Below are 20,204 nucleotides of genomic sequence, written 5' to 3' on the forward strand. Positions count from 1 at the left end.
TGAAGAATGATAGATGATAGAAGACAGAAGGTAGATAGATGGTAGATAGATAGATGATAGATAGATAGATAGATAGATAGGAAGGATAGTATTAGATGATAGATGATATTAGATATGCCATCTATTAGATAGATATATGGAAGATAGATGATAGATAGATAGATATAATAGATAGACGATAGATAGATGATAAATAGATGATAGAAGATAGATGATAGATATCTAGGTAGATGATTGATAGATGATAGATTAGATAGATATAGATAGATAGATAGATAGATGATAGATAGATAGATAGATAGATGATTGATAGATAGATGATAGATAGATAGGCAGATAGATAGATGATTGATAGATAGATAGAAAAGCACTTTCTTGGCAGAATATACAGCAAGTTCAAAAACCCTGAGGCAGGAGTACGTTTAGTGTCCTAGGCATAGAAAGAAGCCACGCATCAGGAGTGCAAGGAGTTGGGAGCAGAGTGGTCAGTGAGATCAGAGTGCAGGTTTTGAAGGGCCTTTCAGGGCATGAGAGGAACAGAGTCTAAAAGAGGTGGATGCTAAAATAGAGATGCTAATAGTGCCCTGCTTCCCAGAGTTATCATGAACATTAAATTAATGTTTCATGTAAAGTGCTAACAGTTGCACAGTAAACTCTGTATATGTGGCTACTCTTATTCAATGTTCAGTCAATATTTTTACTGAGTGAGCCAAATCTAGGTATGGATTTAATAGTGCATTGTCAGGGGAAATCATTTGTCCCAACATAATCTGCTTTTGTCTTGTATCATGAGCTCTGCCTTGAAACAGAATTGAAATGTATGCACTTCAGCCGTTTCAAGAGCTGAATCCAGTAGCCGGTTTACTGTATCCACCATGACCTCGAAGACCCATTTCCTGTCCCTAGAGAAAGTCCTTGACAGGCTTCCTGCCCTGTCACCTTGACCTCTGGTGTCCTCCACAGATAAAACTGTGAAGCTGTGGAAGGTCAGTGAGCGTGATAAGAGACCAGAAGGCTACAACCTGAAAGATGAGGAGGGCCGGCTCCGAGATCCTGCCACCATCACAACCCTGAGGGTGAGTGTCACAGCTGTTCTAGCCATGCCTTCAGCAGCATGGGCCACTGGAGACAGGGGAATGCCCCTAAAGTTGGGCAGGTACTGGCCAGAGCAGCCAAGCACAGCTATGACATGCATTTGAAAGCACTGGGCAGAGGCTTAGCCTGCCCATCTCTTGTGACAGATGGAGGAGTGGGAAAGACGCCAGGGTCTAATGACTGAAAAAAATCCACACTTCTTCTTTGTCCCTGGGGACTTGCCACATGGTCACTGCCACACATGGCTGTATTCATAGCCTGTCTACTCACATTATCTAGACTATTTTGGGTACCTCTGTATTCAGGGCTTGGGGGATGAGGCTGCTCTAGGGAAAAGTTGGAGTTTTGCCCTTCAGAACACAAGTTTCAAAATCTCAGAGACCTGAGTTTGAATTCTGCTACTTACCAGAACCTCACACAGTTATTGTATTTGTCAGATTTTTGTCCCTGTGACAGAAATACCTTACTCTAAATACAGTAAGGTGAATGCACAGAGATGGTCAGATTGTTGCAATTTGATCAAAGGAGAAAAAAATGGCATTTGGTTCTGGAGGCCAGGAAAGGCCCCATAAGGAGGTAGTCATAAAACAAATTTCTAAAATGGACCATTAGGGAGGGGAAGCTTCCCTAGATGTAGGTTAAAGTGGTTGTGCTGGATAGCTTTAGTGTCAACTTGACACACCTGGGTTGAGGGAGCCTCAATTGAGGAATTTCCTCTATTGGACTGGCCTATGGCTATGTCCATGGGGCACCTTCTTGATTGTTGAGTGATGTGGGAGGGTCCAGCCCACTGTGGGTGGTGCCACCCCTGGGCAGGTGGGCCTGTGTTGCATAAGAAAGCAGGCTAAGCAGGGGCCAGGGAGCAAGTCAGTAAGCAGTGTTCCTCCATGGCCTGTGCTCCAGCTCCTGCTTCCAGGTTCCTGCCCTGAGTTCCTACCTTGGGCTCCCTAATGAACTGTGACCCGGGAGATGTAAGCTGAATAAACCCTTTCCTCCCCAAGTTGGTAGTGGTCAGAGTGTTTTGTCACAGCAATGGAGAAACAAACTAGGACAGTGGTTTAGGGCTAAATGGTAAATTTTGTTTTGAATCCATTCAGTGTGAACAGTAACATAAGCACATGTTGGAACCAGCCCTAGCCCTATGGAACTTCTAAAACTGTAAAATATGTACTATCAGATATCAGATGCTCCGTAGAAGACCAAGGTGAAGCAGCAAAGCACAGGTGGGGAGAGACGGTCTCATCCAAGGTATACAAGTACGCTTTGATGGTAACTGTGTCTTGATCAAATCACTGGTTTATTCTTTCATCTATTTATTCAGCGAATGCTTTTGAACATTCCTTGTTGGCCACAGGGTTAAGCTCCTCCTATATTGATGGGCACCATGTCTTCAGTGGCATTCCTTCTGAGCCATTACATTAGCTGCACTGTTTTCTATGGCCACCCTATACCTTCATCCCTGGCTAACTCGCCAGCACCCCTGTCCCCTTATCAGACCCTAATCTACCTTGCTGTTCTAAAAGTACAGAGGTTTTGGAAACTGCAGAGTAGCTCAGTGAAGACTGGGAAAGTCCAAGGGGTCTGAGGAGTGTTAGAATTGTGGTTCCATTACTCTCCAGCTGGTGATGGTGGGCACTTGACTTGAAACCTTGTATCTCCCATATCTTGTCTGTATAACATGAATGACAGCAGACACTATTTACTGGAGTTCTTGTGTAGATTCAGTGAGACACTATGTGCAATAAAGAGCTTAGCCTACATAGTGTCTGGCACAGAGAGCATCCAAGTTTAACTCCCTGCTGTTTTAGTATTACCATCATCATCACCACAACCATCATCATCATCACCATCACTCCTGTTCTTATCCCTCTATTAATAGTAGGCCTCTATGTATGTGTGTATGAAAAGCCACAGTTTTCTTTTTGTACTGTTATATTTGTTCCCCAGACTACCCTTGGCCATCTAGTGAGTAGCAAGTACTGTGCTGGAGATACGTCAGTAATTAAGAAGACTGTCTTTTGCTCCTCGGGACATTGCAATCCTGTGGGAGAAACAAATAGACTAGGTGCCCCTGAATTACACCATGGACCTCTTCCCTTGTCTGCTATGCACATGACTTTTCTCAGAGGCTGTCTATAGGTTCCCATTGTCCATGGCATCCTATGGGCTTTCATATATTTGTGCCTAGTCCCTTGAAGGCTCCATCCCTGCAACAGAGGAGAGAAGGCCTATTTACATTCCCACTAGAGCAAAGCAAGACAGCAATGCTAATGAAATGCATTCCATATCAAACATGATGGAGCCCCAAGGTACGGCTGCCAGTTAGAAAATAATCATTTTAACTCTTGCTCTTTTAGTAACCAGCTTGTGACCCTGGCCAGTGTGCTACATTTCTTCTTTCTAACCTTTCCTTTTAAGACGCCAAGCAGAGACTGGAAAATGCACATTCCTGAGACCCAATATGCATTTTGAGCACACGGCACCTTGGTTTGTTAAAACAAGACAATCTGTGGTCACTGAGTTCTATCATTCATCACCCCCCTGGAACTGTCGTTTTTGAGCTTCTTCTATTTTTTCAACCATGTGAGCAATTATTGTACGAATTTAGGAGATATGTTTGCTATAAAATCATTTTGCCATGTTTCATTCCACTCCTCACTCTTTAGGCTGTCAAATATTCTGAATTTCAGGTAAACATTCACACCGCAGCACTCTCTCCAAAGCTCCAAAACGGCCAGCCTCCCTTCCTTTTTGACCCCAGTAGTAGGGGGAAACAGGTAACTCTGAAAACCATAGATTCAGAACAGTGACTCCAAAGAGCGAACACACTGACGTGATATTAATCAGACTATAATTTACTAACAAACTCTGCTCTTAAAATCTGCATCACCAGCAATTGTGTCTCCCCTCCCCATACTATGATTACCTCTTGCTCACTTTCACAGTATCTGGTTCCACGTGGATCCTGAAAGCGAGAACATTTAATAATACCCGACAGCTAATTAATCCTCACTGTGTAATAAACCTGTTTTGTTCCAGTTCTGAGAGGCTCAGCTTTTCAAAGCAAGATCCTGAATGCGGCTTTCTTTCATATGGAAGACACTTTCAAATCCAATCATTTGTTACCCAAGGAACCGATGAGAGAAATGCTTCCCTGCTCAGTACCATAACATCCACCTCAGTAATCATGATGATAATTGAGTAACACCTCATGGTTATAAAACTCCAGGATGTTGTCTTTCTGGATGACTCCAAGTATCTTCAGAACACACAGTAAGGAGGTTAGGCAGGGAACATGATGGAACCTAGGATTTGCGAGTCTTTGTTATATCCAGGCAGCACACTGCACTCCTTGGCTGTACCAGCTGCACCAGGAGCTCAAGTTAACTGCCCTTATCAGGCCTGGGAAGGAACCTTCATCTACTATGTTGTGGGACCTGGGCTCTTGCAGGCTCAGAAAAGGAAAGCAACTTGCCCAGTGTCCTTCAATTGGTTATAATTTCATGGCTAACACCAAAAGGCAAGAGTCATGGCTCTTAACTTCAGACATTTGAAATGCTTTTTTGTTTTTTATTGGTCTTTTTGAGACAGGGTCTCCCTATAGCCCCAGCTGGCCTGGAATTCACTATGTAGACCAGGCTGTCCTTGAACTCACAGAGATCCGCCTGCCTCTGCCTCCCAAGTGCTGGGATTAAAGGCATGTGCCACCATGCCCAGCCTGAAATGCTTTTCTTTTATATTTTCTCATATGTGTATTTGTGTATGGTAGACATATGTGTGCATGGATTTCACATGTGTGGGGATGCACCTGTGTGTACATGTATGAGTGTGTATATATAGAGAGAGGCCCAAGGCTGACATCAGGCATCTTCCTTGATTGCTCTCCACCTTCTTCATGGAGACAGTTCTCTTACTTGAACCCAGAGCTCACAGATACTACAGCTAGTGTAGCTAGCCAACTTGCTCTGAAGATCTCCCCATCCTCACTTTCTGAACACGGGAATTATAGGTGGGCCACCAGCATTTGTGTGGGTGCTGAGAATCCAAACTCCAATCCTCTCCCTTGTTAGTGAACACTTTATCCACTGAGTCATCATCTCCCCAGCCCCTGAAAGTCCACTCTTAATGATTACTGCATTACTATTCTTAGAGGCACTCACAAAATCTCTCTCTCTCTCTCTCTCTCTCTCTCTCTCTCACACACACACACACACACACAACTTGCTCACTCACTCACCCCTTCACACAGTCATCGAGTTTCCTGATCCCTGAACATGGAGAAACAAACACCTTGCGCTCTTACACAGCAGCACTCAGCAAGCTCCTTCTTGCTTTGTTCTCCCAGGCTCCCAGTGCCCAGGGGTAATGGGCCCTCAGAGCCCTTTCTAGGCAACAGGATTGGTATTCAAGTGACTTAATCAGCCTGGGATGGGAGCTGGGTACTGAGAAATCACGCTTGGCATCCATCATCTCCCAGTAGGATGAGCCTAGAGGTATTGTGTGCCTCATTATGGTTGGCTGCCATTGCCCTGGGAACCTAGGCCAGGGCGAAATTTGCTTTTAAACCTGCTATAAACAGACTTTTGAAGGTGTGAGCTCCAAAGCTGTGACTTGGCATAGCCTGTCTCCTGAAAGATGAGGGAAGTGTAATCAGTTAAGTTTCCTAATGGATTTCATCCAAACACCCCTTAAAGCTAATGGAAACAGTACTTTTTTTTTTTTTTTTTGGTCTTTTTGAGACAGGGTCTCCCTGTAGCCCCAGCTAGCCTGGAACTCACTATGCAGACCAGGGTGGCCTTGAACTCACAGAGATCCGTAGTATTTTTGCAGCCATGACAAAAGCCTCTGTTCACTGAGTACTTACTGAGAGTTAGATGTTGGGGTTAGATGGATTGTATGTTCTTATATCAAGTCCTCACGATAGCTTTCCTAGGAAGGCTATTCATTCTCCAGGTCTTCTGAAGCCATAGACCCTCTTTCCTGTCAGTCACTGCCCAAAGGCCACCTTATCTAAGAGGCTTTCCAAGAGCATTAGCTGGGAAAGGGCACACTTGCTTCTTCCCAGTCACTCTCTGTGTCCTTCCCTTGACCTTTTTTCTTAACTCATGGCATAATCTAATAAACCATTTGTTTATCACCTCTCCCTTCTCATCACCCAGCAAAGCACGTGCTCTATGAAAAGAGAGACAGTGAGGCTAGGACGATGCAAGCACATGTTGGACACACAGCCACCATTTGTCAAGTGACTGGATCACACTAGAACACAAATGTCAGAGTAAGCAAAGTGTTTGTCCCAAAACTCATGGCTACAAAATGGCAGTGCTGAGATTCAAGCCTCATCTATCTGACTCCAAATCTGATGGTGATTTTCCTTTTCCCTTTCTTCCATAGCCTCTGCTTTCTAAGAACATATTAATTCATGGCCCTACGGCAGAGGAATTTCATTACTGATTTCCATCTCTTGGAACTCTTTTTCATAGCTTTCTTAATATATCATCTTGGGTTTAGAGGTGTGAAGGCTGCAAAGGCTCTTCTGCCACAGGGTGGCTGTGCAAAAGACGCCCTGGTTCTTACAGCGCTGATTAAATGGCATCGTGTTTTCACACTCCTACCTCCTGCCCCTATTTCTGCTACCTCTCTGCACAGTCACATTTTATTTACTCTGTAGAAATAACCTTTTTCTTCTTAACATAACCCTGATGTTTGTACATCTTATTGGTGGCTATTTAGACACCCCCCAGTCACAGCCTCACATACTGTCACAAACCAACCTGAGCATCCACCAGCTCTGACTCCTACAGGGGGCCTTCTTGAGGGTTATTACTCATAGGTTATGGGGTTAGGTAAGCTGACTGAAATCATCATTTGGTCATCATTCCCAAAAGAGTAATCTTTTAGTGAAACTACCAGTTTAAGTATCTGATCTGTTTTCAAAGAGCAGTTTAAACACACTACCAGTATAAGCTGGCTGATAATAAAAGCTACATTTACTCAGGCCTTCATTGTGACGGGCTAAGGACTAAGCAGTTTTGTGTATATTCTATAACTCTTTATCTTTGTGACTTAGGCATCCAGCCCATTTTAGAGAGTTGTAAACCGAGGGTTAGAGAGATGAAGATTTGAGTGCTGCCTTAAGACCTCAAAGATAGTAAGCAACGGATCCAAGAACAGACTGCAGATCTGTGTGAGCTCCTTTCACTTTACACAGAGCTATTTTGGCTTGACCCTGGTTTTACACAATGGTGAGAGCAGGAGTGTGGCACACAGGACTTTTTGAATCCTTACTGTACAGTAAGTGCCATACACACCAGATACTACAAAGTCGCTCTTAGAAAAATAAATGAAACACTGTCCCCAAGTTGCAGACAGGAGACAAGCTTCATGTGAAATCATCTTAAGCAGTGGCTCTCAAAGTGCAGTTGCCTGTGGTCGCCCACTATGCTTTTCTCAAATATTCACTTGGCCTCATCACTAGGGATTCTGGTTTTGAAAGTCTGAGCTGGACCCCAAGAAGTGATGGCTTGGACAAGACCCTCCCTAAGCAACCCTCTGGCGATTCTGGTACACACCTAGAAGAGTACCGAATGAGACTCAGTGTTATTTCTCAGTTATTGAGAGTAAAGCAGAAGGTTGCCATGGCAGCTCAGAGGATGCACAGAATGGAGGAGGTATAGGATGAGGAAGGGGTTTCCAAGATGAGTCTTGAGGGCTACATGGGGTTTGGTGCTATGGACTTTGCAAAAGCAGGGGCAGGGTTCTCTCCTTCCTTCTGGTGGTATGAGTGTGAATAGCCATTTATAAAAGGGAGCAGCAGAAACATCCTGAGCCCAAATATCTTCATTCGGGGTCAGTTCCAGGGCAAATTATTGCTTGAGTCAAGATTGGCTTTTGCTGCCTGTAGTTTTAATTTGGGTTTATGCCTTGATAACCAAGGCCTCTTAGGACACTGATACAGCCTTCCTCTAACCATTTTTAATTTTTTTTTAGACTTTGTTTTCTGATTTATGGCTGTTCTGAGGGCTTAATATACAACCCTTTCATGGTTTTATCTTTCCTTTCCCGCTATTCGTTGCAAATAACAATGGAGTGTTTAGCTACTGCAGTGAAAATCAATCAAGCCTGTTCCATATTCACGGGCTTGCAAGGCACCCGGATGGCCCCCCTGGATTAGATTAACTTGGTGAATGTGTCACTCTGCCATGGGTAATTTCTCATCCCCAGCTTCATCTTCCCCCTCCTGCCCTGGTGGGTAGATATTGAGATCGCTCATTGATTGACTGTCCCAAAAGTGAATACTGGCATGTGATGTGTGTAACTCAGTGGGATGCACATACTCTGTGTTTATGAAAATAAATAATAATTTCTGTTATTATTATTGATTGTCGTCATTATCTGATTGTATCTGTCTGTGTCATGGGGTTTCAGTTATGGGATCAGAAAACACTCCACAGGAACCTAGCCTGCAGACAAACCTCCATGTTTGGACACGTTTTGCCTTTTAGGGGCGAGAATTGTGTCTCTGTTCTTGTCAGCTGATTTCTTTGACTAATGTCCAAGGAGACAATGCTTGTTGCATTCAATGTTAGACAAATGAACAAATTCATTTGGAAATATAAGAGCAGCTAATATTTAGCAAGTATCTGCTGTGTTCCAGGAATACCTTCTACAATTTTATCTTTACGATAAATCTATGATGCAAGTACCAATGCTCTCCTCATTTTAAAGATATGGCACCCGAAGTGAGAGAGGTTAGGAATTTGCCTAAGGACAGAGGTTAGTAAGTGGGGGTTTTGGGACATGAATATGTGTCTTTTATAATTCCAAACCTCATGTTGCGGTCCTGCATCTTATAATGTCTGGGTCAGGTGTGGTGGCTCACACCTTTAATCCCAGCACTTGGGAGGCAGAGGCAGGCGGATCTCTGTGAGTTTGAGCTCAACCTGCTTTAGTAAGACTAGTCTACGTAGCGAGACCCTGTCTCAAAGAAACGAAACAAAAGAACAAACAACAACAAAAACAGAATGTCTGGCAAATACACTGAAAATGTAGTTCAAGCCAAAGTGCGTATGAGCAAGCAGGGGTGTGAGAACAACCTGTCCTCACATAGTAGCAGCTGCTGATGTTGACAAAGGTGGCTTTCTGCTTTGTTTTGCAGGAAGGCAGGTAGGAAGGGTTATCTGGAACTAGGCTATGGCATGCCGAATCTAGTTATTAGACTAGGTAAGTACCAAAGTCCCACCTCCCTCAGCCAACTTCTCAACTGCAGGAAAAGGCCAAGGAATCTACCCACATCTCTCCACTTATGACCCAGAGAGTTCTGAAGATCAGCTGGTGTTGACAGCCATTAGCAACAAAGGCTTCTAAGATCCACTCCAAAGTGAAGAGTCTCTTGATTTTCGGCTCTTTCTTGTCCCTCTCCTGGAGGTTGATACAGACCAATCTGAAAGTGACATTACTATCCAAACATGGCTGTCTTCATAGGGAGTAAGTGATTTGGTTTAGATTGATCTTCTGTGGTGGCTCTGGCTCTGGTGACTCCGAGTTGTTAATCTCTCCTATAACTCAAGTTCTTTCCCCTCTCCTTCTGGTCACATCCTGGGGGCAACCACCTCATGCCCAATGCTATAGTCTAACAATAACTACTATGGACATTTATTAAGCCTGTACCATGTGCCAGGCCTTCAAGTAGGCAGATTATAAACACATCTCATTCTGCCCTGACATTAGCCCCCGTGGAGTAGATGATACTCCCCATTTTACAAATGAGGCATTTGATTGTGAATCCTGAAGCCCAACGCTATAGCTACCAAGGTGAGGATGTATCTTTAAGTGGTTTAGTCTGACTCCAAAGTCAGTGCTCTTAACACTACCCTGTAAAAATCACCAGGACAGGAAATTCATCTCTGACCATATGGCAGCTATTGTTTGTAACATGGAAATAATTGTATGTCCCTACAGAAGTCAGGCTGATAAGATGACAGGAAATTCATGAAGAGTTTCACATAGGAGATGCTCTCCTGGCTCTCTTGGAATCAGAGACTATTCATTCAGATTCTTTCATCTCAGAGATGATTTTAGTATGCTGCATTTAGCATGCAGTAAATAAAGCAGCATGAATGTCAATATAAAAGGGATCCTATACTTGGCTTAGGATCAAGTTATATCTGTGTCTTCTTCCCTGCCCCTTTGGAAGGTGCCCATGGCCCAACCCTCAATAGCCATAAGGTACTGAAAAGTCTACCAGTGTCAGAAAAAGAAAAGAATTGCACTTAACCAAAACAAAAATCTGAATATTCCCATGGTATTGGGTACCATTTATCTTGAGCTGCCATAGTCAAGATACTGGACATGATTCCAGATTATGGTCCCTTCTCCTTCCTTACCTTTGGTCATTCAAGACCTGAATTCAAGGATGGCCTATGGGGAAGGCTGACCCGCACAGGCAGCTTGCTGGTGTTTTTCAGGCTTTGCAAGCATAAATCATGTGATTGTTTAACCCTAATTCACACTGACCCAGATAGGTTTCTTTACAAAAAGAAGTGTGTTCCAAGAGGTTTTCTATGTGCCTTTAAAAGTAACTGGAAACTCGGGCATAATTAAACGATGAAAGTGGAGAAAGTACTTCCGTCTTTTGAATCTTTGAAATGGGTGTGCTCATGGTTTAAGCAACCCGAGGCCATTAACAAGGCCTAGACCTTTGATTTCCAATGTTCCATGATTTCCAATTTGGCTTTCTTATCAGACCAAGTGTACATGTCAGATACCTTTTTTGCAACAAGGTTTTGCCAAGAAGTTAATTTGAAATCACAAGAGAACATCTAGGTTCTGTGCTCATTATGCATAAGATCTTTGTAGCAAATAATTAACACAAATGGATTTAGAATCCAGCTCAATAGAGGACATGATCACTTTGATCCCAGTACATTACAAACCAAGCTCCCACTGATGCATTGATGTCAGTGTTTTAAATACCGGTCCTTATCAGACAGTAAGGGGTACCCTAGGGGGGTAGTGGATGATACTCTTTCCTTAATGCGTAAAAACAAGAAACTAGATGGAGAAAAACTTTTATAAAGATGGTTTTATATTAAAGAAAATATTTTAACAGAAAAATATTGAATTCCCTGTTTCCTTAGCAGGATTGAGAAGCCTGAAAGTGATAGGGTTGTGTTTATTTAGCAGGGTCGGTTTCACAACTGGCTGCTCTAATCAGATGCCTTTTTTTCCTACCAAAAATCATGCTAAAAGTCACTGTGCACATGTTCACGCTCACAAGTGTTTCCTGCTCAGTAATGTGGAAATTTAAGCACATTTAAACAAATTCATTTTCTTTGGAGTTTCTGGGAACCTTTAAGACGCTGATATGTGCTATCCAGAAGGGATTTGCCATGAAGTATTTTCCATCAAACTGATTTAATCATTGTCTAAGGTGCTTTCAATTGCTGTGAGAACCAAAACCAACTTGGGAAGGAAAGAGTTTATTTTATCTTGCATTTCCCAGGTTCATCACTGAGGAAAATCAAGGTAGGAGCTCAGGGCTGGAATCAGGAGGCAGGAGCTGAAGCGCAGACCAAGGAAGTGCACTGCTTTCTGGCTTGCTCCTCTGGCCTGTGCGCAGCCTGTTTTCTTATACAACTCAGAACCACCTGCCGAGGAATGGCACTGCCCACAGCCGGCGCCCTCCCACATTACTCACCAATCAAGAAAATGCCCCACAGACATGCCCACAAGGCCAATCCAATAGAAAAAATTCCCCAGTTAAGGTTCCCTCTGCCCAGGTGTGTCAAATTGACAATTAAAGCTACCCAGAACAATTGTGAAGACTCTTTTTCTCAATTCAGGGGATAATTATTGTTTAAAATAGTCTACTCAAAGTACAGTTCTTGACCTATGCAGGTTCAAAATCAGAGTATGACTCATCCATGGCACTAAATAGTTCTATTCACACTTCTTTCTTCTGTAGCAAGACTTCCTCAGTCCATGAAGTCAGACACTGATTTTGATTGGAACCCTTTTATCTGGTCATGAACCACTAACCAGTTCACTGATCTACTTCTTTGGGTAACCCAGCAGTAGACCTCACTTTGGAACGTGTTAACTGAAAAAGTAGGGTGGTGAACAGCTGTCTCCCCTGCAGCATCTTCACCCAGCTCTTACTACCTTCCAGTCACAGAATCACCTAATGATGAAAGATCCTCAGAACTTCCCTTTTTGACAATTCAAGTTCATTCACTGAGAGTTTCCTAGGACCTGACACTGTGGCAGGCATTTGAATCCTCTTTATTTGTTACCCCAACCCCATGAGGTAAGAACTTATTATCATTTCACAGTTGAGGAAATTGTGCCCCAAATGGAGGAAGTAATTTATGCAAGGTTGCTCCACTATCCGCAGAACCACAGCGCACCCTAACTGCCTGGCTGCAGACCCCTCGCCCTAGTCCACAGTGCAAGCTGCGTTCCCAAAGGCACTGGTTTTTAACTCTCAGGACCAATACAGGCTTTGGCCTACTTTGAGTGCTTTCTTTTTTCTTTAATTTTGTGTGTATGAGTGTATTGCCTGTGTGTATTTAAGTGTAATGGTGTTGTACAATGCCCACAGAAGTCAGAAGAGGACATTGGATCCCCTGGAACTGGAGTTACAGAGAGTTGCTAGCTATCATGTGGGTGCTGGGAACTGAACCCAGGTCCTCTGCAAGATCAGCAACCACTGAGCCATCTCTCCAGCCCCTTTCAGTGATTTCTTTCTTCCTTTCTTTCTTTCCCTCCTCCTCCTCCTCCTCCTCCTCCTCCTCATCTTCCTCCTCCTCCTTCTTTTGTCTTTTTGAGATGGGGTCTCCCTGTAGCCCCAACCAGCTCAGAACTCACAATGTAGACCAGGATGGCCTTGAACTCACAGATATCCACCTGCCTCTGCCTCCCAAGTGCTGGGATCAAAGGTGTGCACCACCATGCCTGGCTCAGTGAGTTCTTACTGCAGAAATTCTTAAGCCCATTTAAAACTGTCCCTCTAAATAACTTCTATGTAATCTGCCATGTATAAAAGGAAGCTTTCAGGCTTCATATATACAGTTTAGCATCTCGCTAATGTGTGCTATCAGCAAGATGCTGGTGCTAAGGCAGGTTGGAGCCAAGCCACTCTTCAGCACCATGGGCCTTGTTAAGGAATTAGCTCTGCCCCACAATGGCAGTGCAGGTGCTATCTGCTCTACACAGGTCATTTTTGGAAGAGCCCTTCTTTGACCAGATAGCTTAATGTTCTGTACCTAAGACAGGAGACATGCCAAAGTTGGAAAACTCAAGAGTAGGCAGCTCCTGCTGGTGACAAAGAGTTTAAATTCAGGAAGCAAGTAGCATTTGTCAGTTAGGCCATGTTGCCCTCTAGCCCCTGACAGCCACTATTTTGATACATGTCAGGGCATGGCCTCCATCTAGCTTCTCCAAGACCAAGGCATCTTCCCTCCAAGGTGAATCCTCATACGAATGATTGAATTGTTTGAAGAGTCATAGAATCTGACAGCTCCCTATTACACAGAGGAAAAGATTAGCTTCCGATTAGTCCTGAGGATGGAGGAAGCCAAGACAGAGTGCACCTGTCAGAACTGCTTACGACATATAAATCATTACCTCCATCTTCCATGCAGACATGAGGCTACAGAGAAAGAAGTGACTGACATTGGTTAGGAGTGCAGAACCATATGGAAACCTCTCACTTTGCTCTGAAGAAGGCTTTATTCTGCTATCCATGCAAGGAAATAAGGGCCCCATGCCCAGAGGAGCAACAGAGACAAATGTCCACCGGCTCCTGCAAGGGGCAATTTGTTTCCCAAACATTTACTACCAGCTTGCATTGCTACTCTAAACAACAGCAGCCAGCAGAATTTTCCCAGGCTCCAAAGTAGCAGCTAGGGATGGCACACACTATGTATTTGATCGTGCATATCCCTGGGGTATAATCTACATAAAAATCATGACTCTTATTATTGCCATTTCCTACATTCCCTGGACAAAATTCTAGCCTGTCCCACAACCTGGGATATCAGGATATTTCTAGCGATACACTAACAGCATAAAACTTAGCAAAAGTTTAAGGACAACAAGTCAAACTATATTTAATAAAAGTTGTTAAGCTGAAATTTGGGGCTGGAGAGAGGGCTCTGCGGTTAAAGCACTTACTGCTCTTGCAGAGGACCTGGGTTCGGTTCCCAACACCCATGTGGCAATTCACAATTGCCTGTAACTCCAATTCCAGGGTATCCAATTCCCTTTTCTGACCTTCAGGTTCCTACATGGATGCATGTGGTACAAACAAATTCAAGTAAATAAAAAGTAAATACTTTTTTATTTAATAACCACATGATTAGAAGAAGCATTTCATTATACCATTAACATATTCAATAACAATTTCCAGAGAAAAGATGCATCTCTTTCATGCTTAGATGTTTGCACATGCATCTCTAATTTCTATGTATCTGATTATTACTAGTCACAGTCGGTTACTTTCTGATAGCCACCTGAGCATGGACATAAAATAATTGGGTAGATTTCATTGGTAATGTGTTTCATCTCTACTAATTAACATGGAGCAAATTTTTATGCTTCTTCCTCAAATATAACTCACTTTTTTGTTTATTATTTTTCTGTGTATTTCATACAGAACATCGCAAACACTCATTCATCTATATACACACATACCAAATGGCACCCTCCCATAGTCTTCCCCCTCCCTCACTGGAGCCTATATACTCTGTAATCCCTGTTACTGTCCACTGTGTTGTCAGTGCCCCTAGGCATTCTCCAGTGCTTGTCCATCCACTGCTAGTCAGCCTGTCAAGAGTTCCTTTTTTAGGAAGATCAGCTCTTCCTCATCTAGCAGCAATCAGTTGCCAATATTCCTTTACATATAATTGGGCTCTGCTGTTCATTTTCCCAGTTCTATGCTGGGTTACTGTCTGGGAGTCTCTTGGGCCACCCTGGCCAACAACTCAAAGGAAGGTATCTCCTGTCTGGCATTGTTTCTTGTTATATAGCTTTTAGCTAGCTATACACATGGAATCTTAAAGAATTATATTGATCCCTTTAATCTTTGGTTATACTTTCCTTTGGGGTGTTGAAGACGATACAGTTGGCCCAGATAAACCAATTTATTTTTACTCTTAAGGTTGTTTGAGGATCTGTTTCTCAGGGGTCACGTGGGCTTGGGAGGAGCCCCTGGCTCCTTTCTTTTACCAGTTCCATCTATGCGAAGATAAGTCAAAGGTCCTAATTGAGCATGGCTGGCTTCACTTGGAAGCATGGAGGAAATTTTTCCTCTGTGTTGACCCTCCTCTTTGTAGACTGGACACTGGTTTAAGCCCATTTGGTGGTGTCTCCATGGCCTCCTTGATTAAGAAGATAGGTGACACACCACAATTACAGGACATTTTGAAAGATGCTTATAGTCCCCTGGAGTTTAGTTGACCTAGGAGGGCAAGGAGCAAAAACTGTCCTTTATGTCCCTCTGACCAAATTAGTATAGGCCTCAAAGTTAGACATCCAAGAAGGTTAGTTCCACCAGTCTGGTACTTTTAATTACCATGTGCTATGTAGATAATGCTTGGGTAAGGACCAAACATTCTCAGATAAACCTTGCATAGACATGTATTATATTCCTTGAGCTAGTTGTATGTATAATTTGTCAGTAAGTTGTTCAATTAATATGGTTCCCTTTGGTTTTTTTTTAATGAGGTAGGCATTATTTATCTCTCACATTGTCTAACCCTTCCACCATGATTTCCCCATTTAAAGTGCCCCAATTTTTCCCATTTCTCCCTTAATAATACCTTTCTCCTATGGTTCCACCTCGCTTGAGCTCCTTCTTTCCCTTTATCCCCAAATTTCCTTATATAATCCTCCCTCCCCCTTCCCCTTAAAATGACCCATTTTTATCCATATCTCCCTTATTAAGGCCTGTTTCCTACTATTCTTCTGTTTCAGATTCTTTCTTTTCCTTTACCTTCCTGGTTCCTTTTCATTATTCTGGTTTCTGTAGTTATGTCTAGATACATACTCATTTATCAGGATTTGGTGCTAGAATCCACATATGAGGGAGAACATATTTTTTTTAAATGAGTCTGTGTTACTTAATTTAGTATAACAATTTCTAGTTCCATCCATTTACCTTCAAATTTCATGATATCATCTTTCTTTACTGCTGAGGAAAACTCCATCATATAAATGAACCAGATTTTTATTATCCACTTGTCAGTTGAGGGACACTTAGGTTGCTTCCACCTCTTAGCTATTGTGAAAAGAGCAGCAACAAACATGGATGTACAAGTGTCCCTGCAACAGGACGAGTTCTTTGGGTATATGCCAAGGAGTGGTATAACTGGGTCAAATGGTAGGTTATGGTAGGTTCATTTGTAGTTTTCTAAGAGTTCTCCATACGGCCTTCCATAGGGGCTGAACCAGTTTGCAACCCCACCAGCAGTAGATGAGTGTTCCCCTTTCCCCACATCCCCTCCAACACTTGGCATCATTTGTTCTCCTAATCTTAGCCAGTCTGACTGGGATAAGATGAAATCTTAAAGTGCTTTTAATTTGCATTTTCCTACTTACTAATGATGTCGAACACCTTTTAAGATGCTTCTTAGCCCTATCTTTATTTCTTCTTTGGAGAACTCTCTGTTCAGCTCCTTAGCCCATTTTTTAATTGGGTTACTTCCTTTCTTGATTCTTTGTTTTTTGAGTTCGTTATATATTCTGGATGTTAAACCTCTGTCAGATGTGTGGCTGTGAAGATTTTCCCCCATTCTATAGGTTTTCTATTCACTTCCTTGATTGCTTTTTTTTGACGTACAGAAACCTTTTAGTTTATTGAGGTCCCATTTGTTGATTCTTGACATTTCCTGAGCAATTGATGTCCGATTTAGAAAATGCTTTCCTACACCTATATCTTGCAGGTTATTGCCAATGTTTTCTTCTAATAGTTTCAGAGTTTCAGGCTTCACATTGAGGTCTTTAATCCCTTTGGAGTTGACTTTTGTGCAAGGTGAAAGATAGGAGTTTAGTTTCATTCTTCTACAAGTGGAGATCCAGTTTTGCCAGCACCATTTGATGAACATGCTGTCTTTCCTCCAGTGAATGTTCTTGGCCCCTTTGTCAAACATCAGGTGGCTGAAACCACATTTACTCATATTTGGGTGTTCGATTTTGTTCCTGATCTACAGGTCTATTTTTGTGCCAGTACCATGTTGTTTTTATGACTATAGCTCTGTAATACATTTTAAGGTCTGGTATAGTAATCCCCCCAGCATTGCTCTTAGTGTTCAGGGTTGCTTTATCTATCCAAGGTCTTTTGTGCTTCTATATGAATCTTAGGACCATTTTTTCCAGTTCTGTGAAGAATGCCATGGGGATTTTGAATGTCCTTGCATTGAATCTATATATGACTTTTGGTAGGATGGTCATTTTCACAATATTAATTCTTCCAATCCATGACCACGGGAGGCCCTTCCATCTTCTGATGTTTTCCTCAATCTCTTTCTTTAAAGTTTTAAAATTTTTATTGTAGAGATCTTTAATGCCTTTGATCAAGTTTATTCCAAGATATTTTATTTATTTTTTGCAGTTATTATGAAAGGGAGTGTTTTCATGTACACTTTCTCTGATTGCTTGTTATTGGTATATAGAAAAGCTACAGACTTTTGTAGATTAATTTTTTAACCTGCCACTTTACTGAATGTGTTAATAATTACTAGGTCTTTTCTGGTTGAATTTTTGGCATCTCTTAGGTATAATATCATATCATCTGCAAATAAAGGATAATTTCATCTCTTCCTTTCCAAATATTACTCCTTTAATTTCCTTCTCTTGTCTTATTGCTCTTGAAAGAGTTTGAAGCACTATGTCAAAAAGGAGTGGAGATAATGGACAGCCTTTCCTGGTTCCTGATTTTAATGGGAATGCTTCCAGTTTTTCTCCATTTAGAATGATGTTGGCTGTGGGTTTGTTATATATGGCTTTAATTATGTTGAGGTCTGTTCCCTCCAGTCCAATTCTCTCTAGGACTTTAAACATAAAAGCATGTTGAATTTTGTCAAAGGCCTTCTCTGCATCTATTGAGATGACCATGTGGTTCTTGTCGTTGAGCCCATTTATGTGATTTATGCTGTTTATTGACTTGCGTATATTGAACCATCCCTGCATCTCTGGAATAAAACTTGATCATGGTGGATGATCCTTTTGATGTGTGTCTGTATGCGGTTTGCAAGTATTTTATTGAGAATTTTTGCATCTATGTTCATTAAGGATATGGGTCTATAGTTTTCTTTTTTGGTTGTTCTATGTTTTTGAATAAATTAAGTAGTATTGGATGTAGATCCTCTTCAAATGTCTGGAAGAATTCTGCTGTAAATCCATCTGGTCCTGTGCTTTTTTCAGTCAGGAGGTTTTGTATTACTGTTTCAATTTCTGTATGTGTTATGGGTCATTTAAGCTGATAATTTCTTCTGGGTTTAGTTATAGTGGGTCCTATGCTTTTAGATACCCATCCATTTCTTTTAGGTTTTCAAATTTAGTAGGACCATTTTTTCCAATTCTGTGAAGAATGCCATGGGGATTTTGTATGTCCTTGCATTGAATCTATACATGACTTTTGGTAGGATGGTCATTTTCGCAGTGTTCTGGATCTTCTTGTGATGTTTCCCCTTTCATCTCTGATTTTGTTGATTTGGAGGTGCTTTTTCTTTCTTTTGCTTAATTGGGCTAGCAGTCTTTCAATCATGTTTATCTTTTCAAAGAACCGGCTCTTGGATTTGTTTATTTTTTTTTTTTTTGGATTATTTTCTTTGTTCCTATTTCATTAATTTCTGCTCTGATTTTTGTTATTTCTTCTTATCTGCTGGGTTTGGGTTTCATTTGTTGTTGCTTTTCAAGTGTCTTAAGTTGCAATATTAAGTCATTTATTTTTGTTCTTTTCAATTTTTTTAATGTAGGCACTTAGAGCTATAAACTTTAGTCTAAGGACTGCTTCTAACGTGTCCCAGAGGTTTTGTTCTGTTGTATTGCCCTTTTAGTTCCAGGAATACTTTTATTTCTTTCTTAATTTCTCCTTTGACCCATTCATCATTTAGGGGTGTGTTGTTTAATCTCCACGTGTTCATGTGGTTACTAGGGTTTCTTCCAGTGTTGATTTTAAGCTTTATTGCATTGTGGTCTGATAGAATGCATGGAATTATTGCAATCTTTTTGTATTTGTTGAGGTTTGTTTTGTGCCCCAGTATATGGTCGATTTTGGAGAAGGTTCCATGGGGTGCTGAGTAGAAAGAATTTCCTTTGGTGCTTGGGTGGAATACTCGGTAGATGCTTGTTAAGTCCATTTGATATATGGTATTGTTTAATTCAGATGCCTCTCTGTTAATTTTCTGTCCTGTTCACCTACCTAATGGAGACAATGGGGTATTGAAGTCCCCTACTTAATGAGTTGGGATTAATCTGGGTCTTAAAATCCTGTAGTATTGTTTTTATGAAGTTGGGTGCACCAGAGTTTGGTGAATGTATGTTCATGATTGTAATATCTCTTGATTTATTGTTCTTTTGATCAGAATGAAGTGGCCCCTTTTATCTCTTCTGATTAGTTTTATTGCAAAGTCTATTTTAGCAGATATTAGGATTGCAGCACCTGCTTTTATCTTAGTACCATTTGCTTGGTGTATTTTTTTCCATCCTTTCGCCTTAAAGTAGTGCCTGTCCTTGTGAAAGTGAGATGAGTTTCTTGCAGGCAGCAGTATCTTTTGGCTGGGGAGTTTGGTCCATTGATATTTAAAGTTATTAATGAAAGATGTGTATTGAATACTGTCACTTTTACATTCTTGATATAGCTGTCCATTTCCATGGTTATACTTTCATTGAATTTCTTTCCATAACCCCTTGGGTACAGTCATTCCTTTCTTCAGCTCTTTGTATTGCTTCAATAACTCTCTGAAGGGCTGCTTTTGTGGACATGAATTCTTTCAGCCTATTTAGGTCATGGAAGATTTTTCTTTCCCCTTCAACTATAATGGACATTTTGGCTGGATATAGTAATCTGGGTTGGCATCTGTGGTCATTTAACACTTGGAATATTTGGT

The 20,204-nt window shown here is 41.7% G+C and overlaps 1 protein-coding gene across 4 annotated transcripts in view; it reads left to right on the forward strand.

The window, feature by feature from the left end:
• Ppp2r2b (protein phosphatase 2 regulatory subunit Bbeta) overlaps positions 1 to 20,204 on the forward strand; it is a 531,088-nt gene that overhangs the window by 417,707 nt on the left and 93,177 nt on the right. For all 4 annotated transcript variants that reach the window (XM_008821625.2, XM_008821626.1, XM_008821627.2 and 1 more), the window contains one exon: positions 964 to 1,076. In XM_008821625.2, the coding sequence (XP_008819847.1) occupies positions 964 to 1,076 (113 nt within the window). The remainder of the gene's footprint in view (positions 1 to 963; positions 1,077 to 20,204) is intronic.

This window comes from Nannospalax galili, unplaced genomic scaffold (assembly GCF_000622305.1).
Source record: "Nannospalax galili isolate Female #2095 unplaced genomic scaffold, S.galili_v1.0 scaffold328, whole genome shotgun sequence".
Taxonomy (NCBI): domain Eukaryota; kingdom Metazoa; phylum Chordata; class Mammalia; order Rodentia; family Spalacidae; genus Nannospalax; species Nannospalax galili.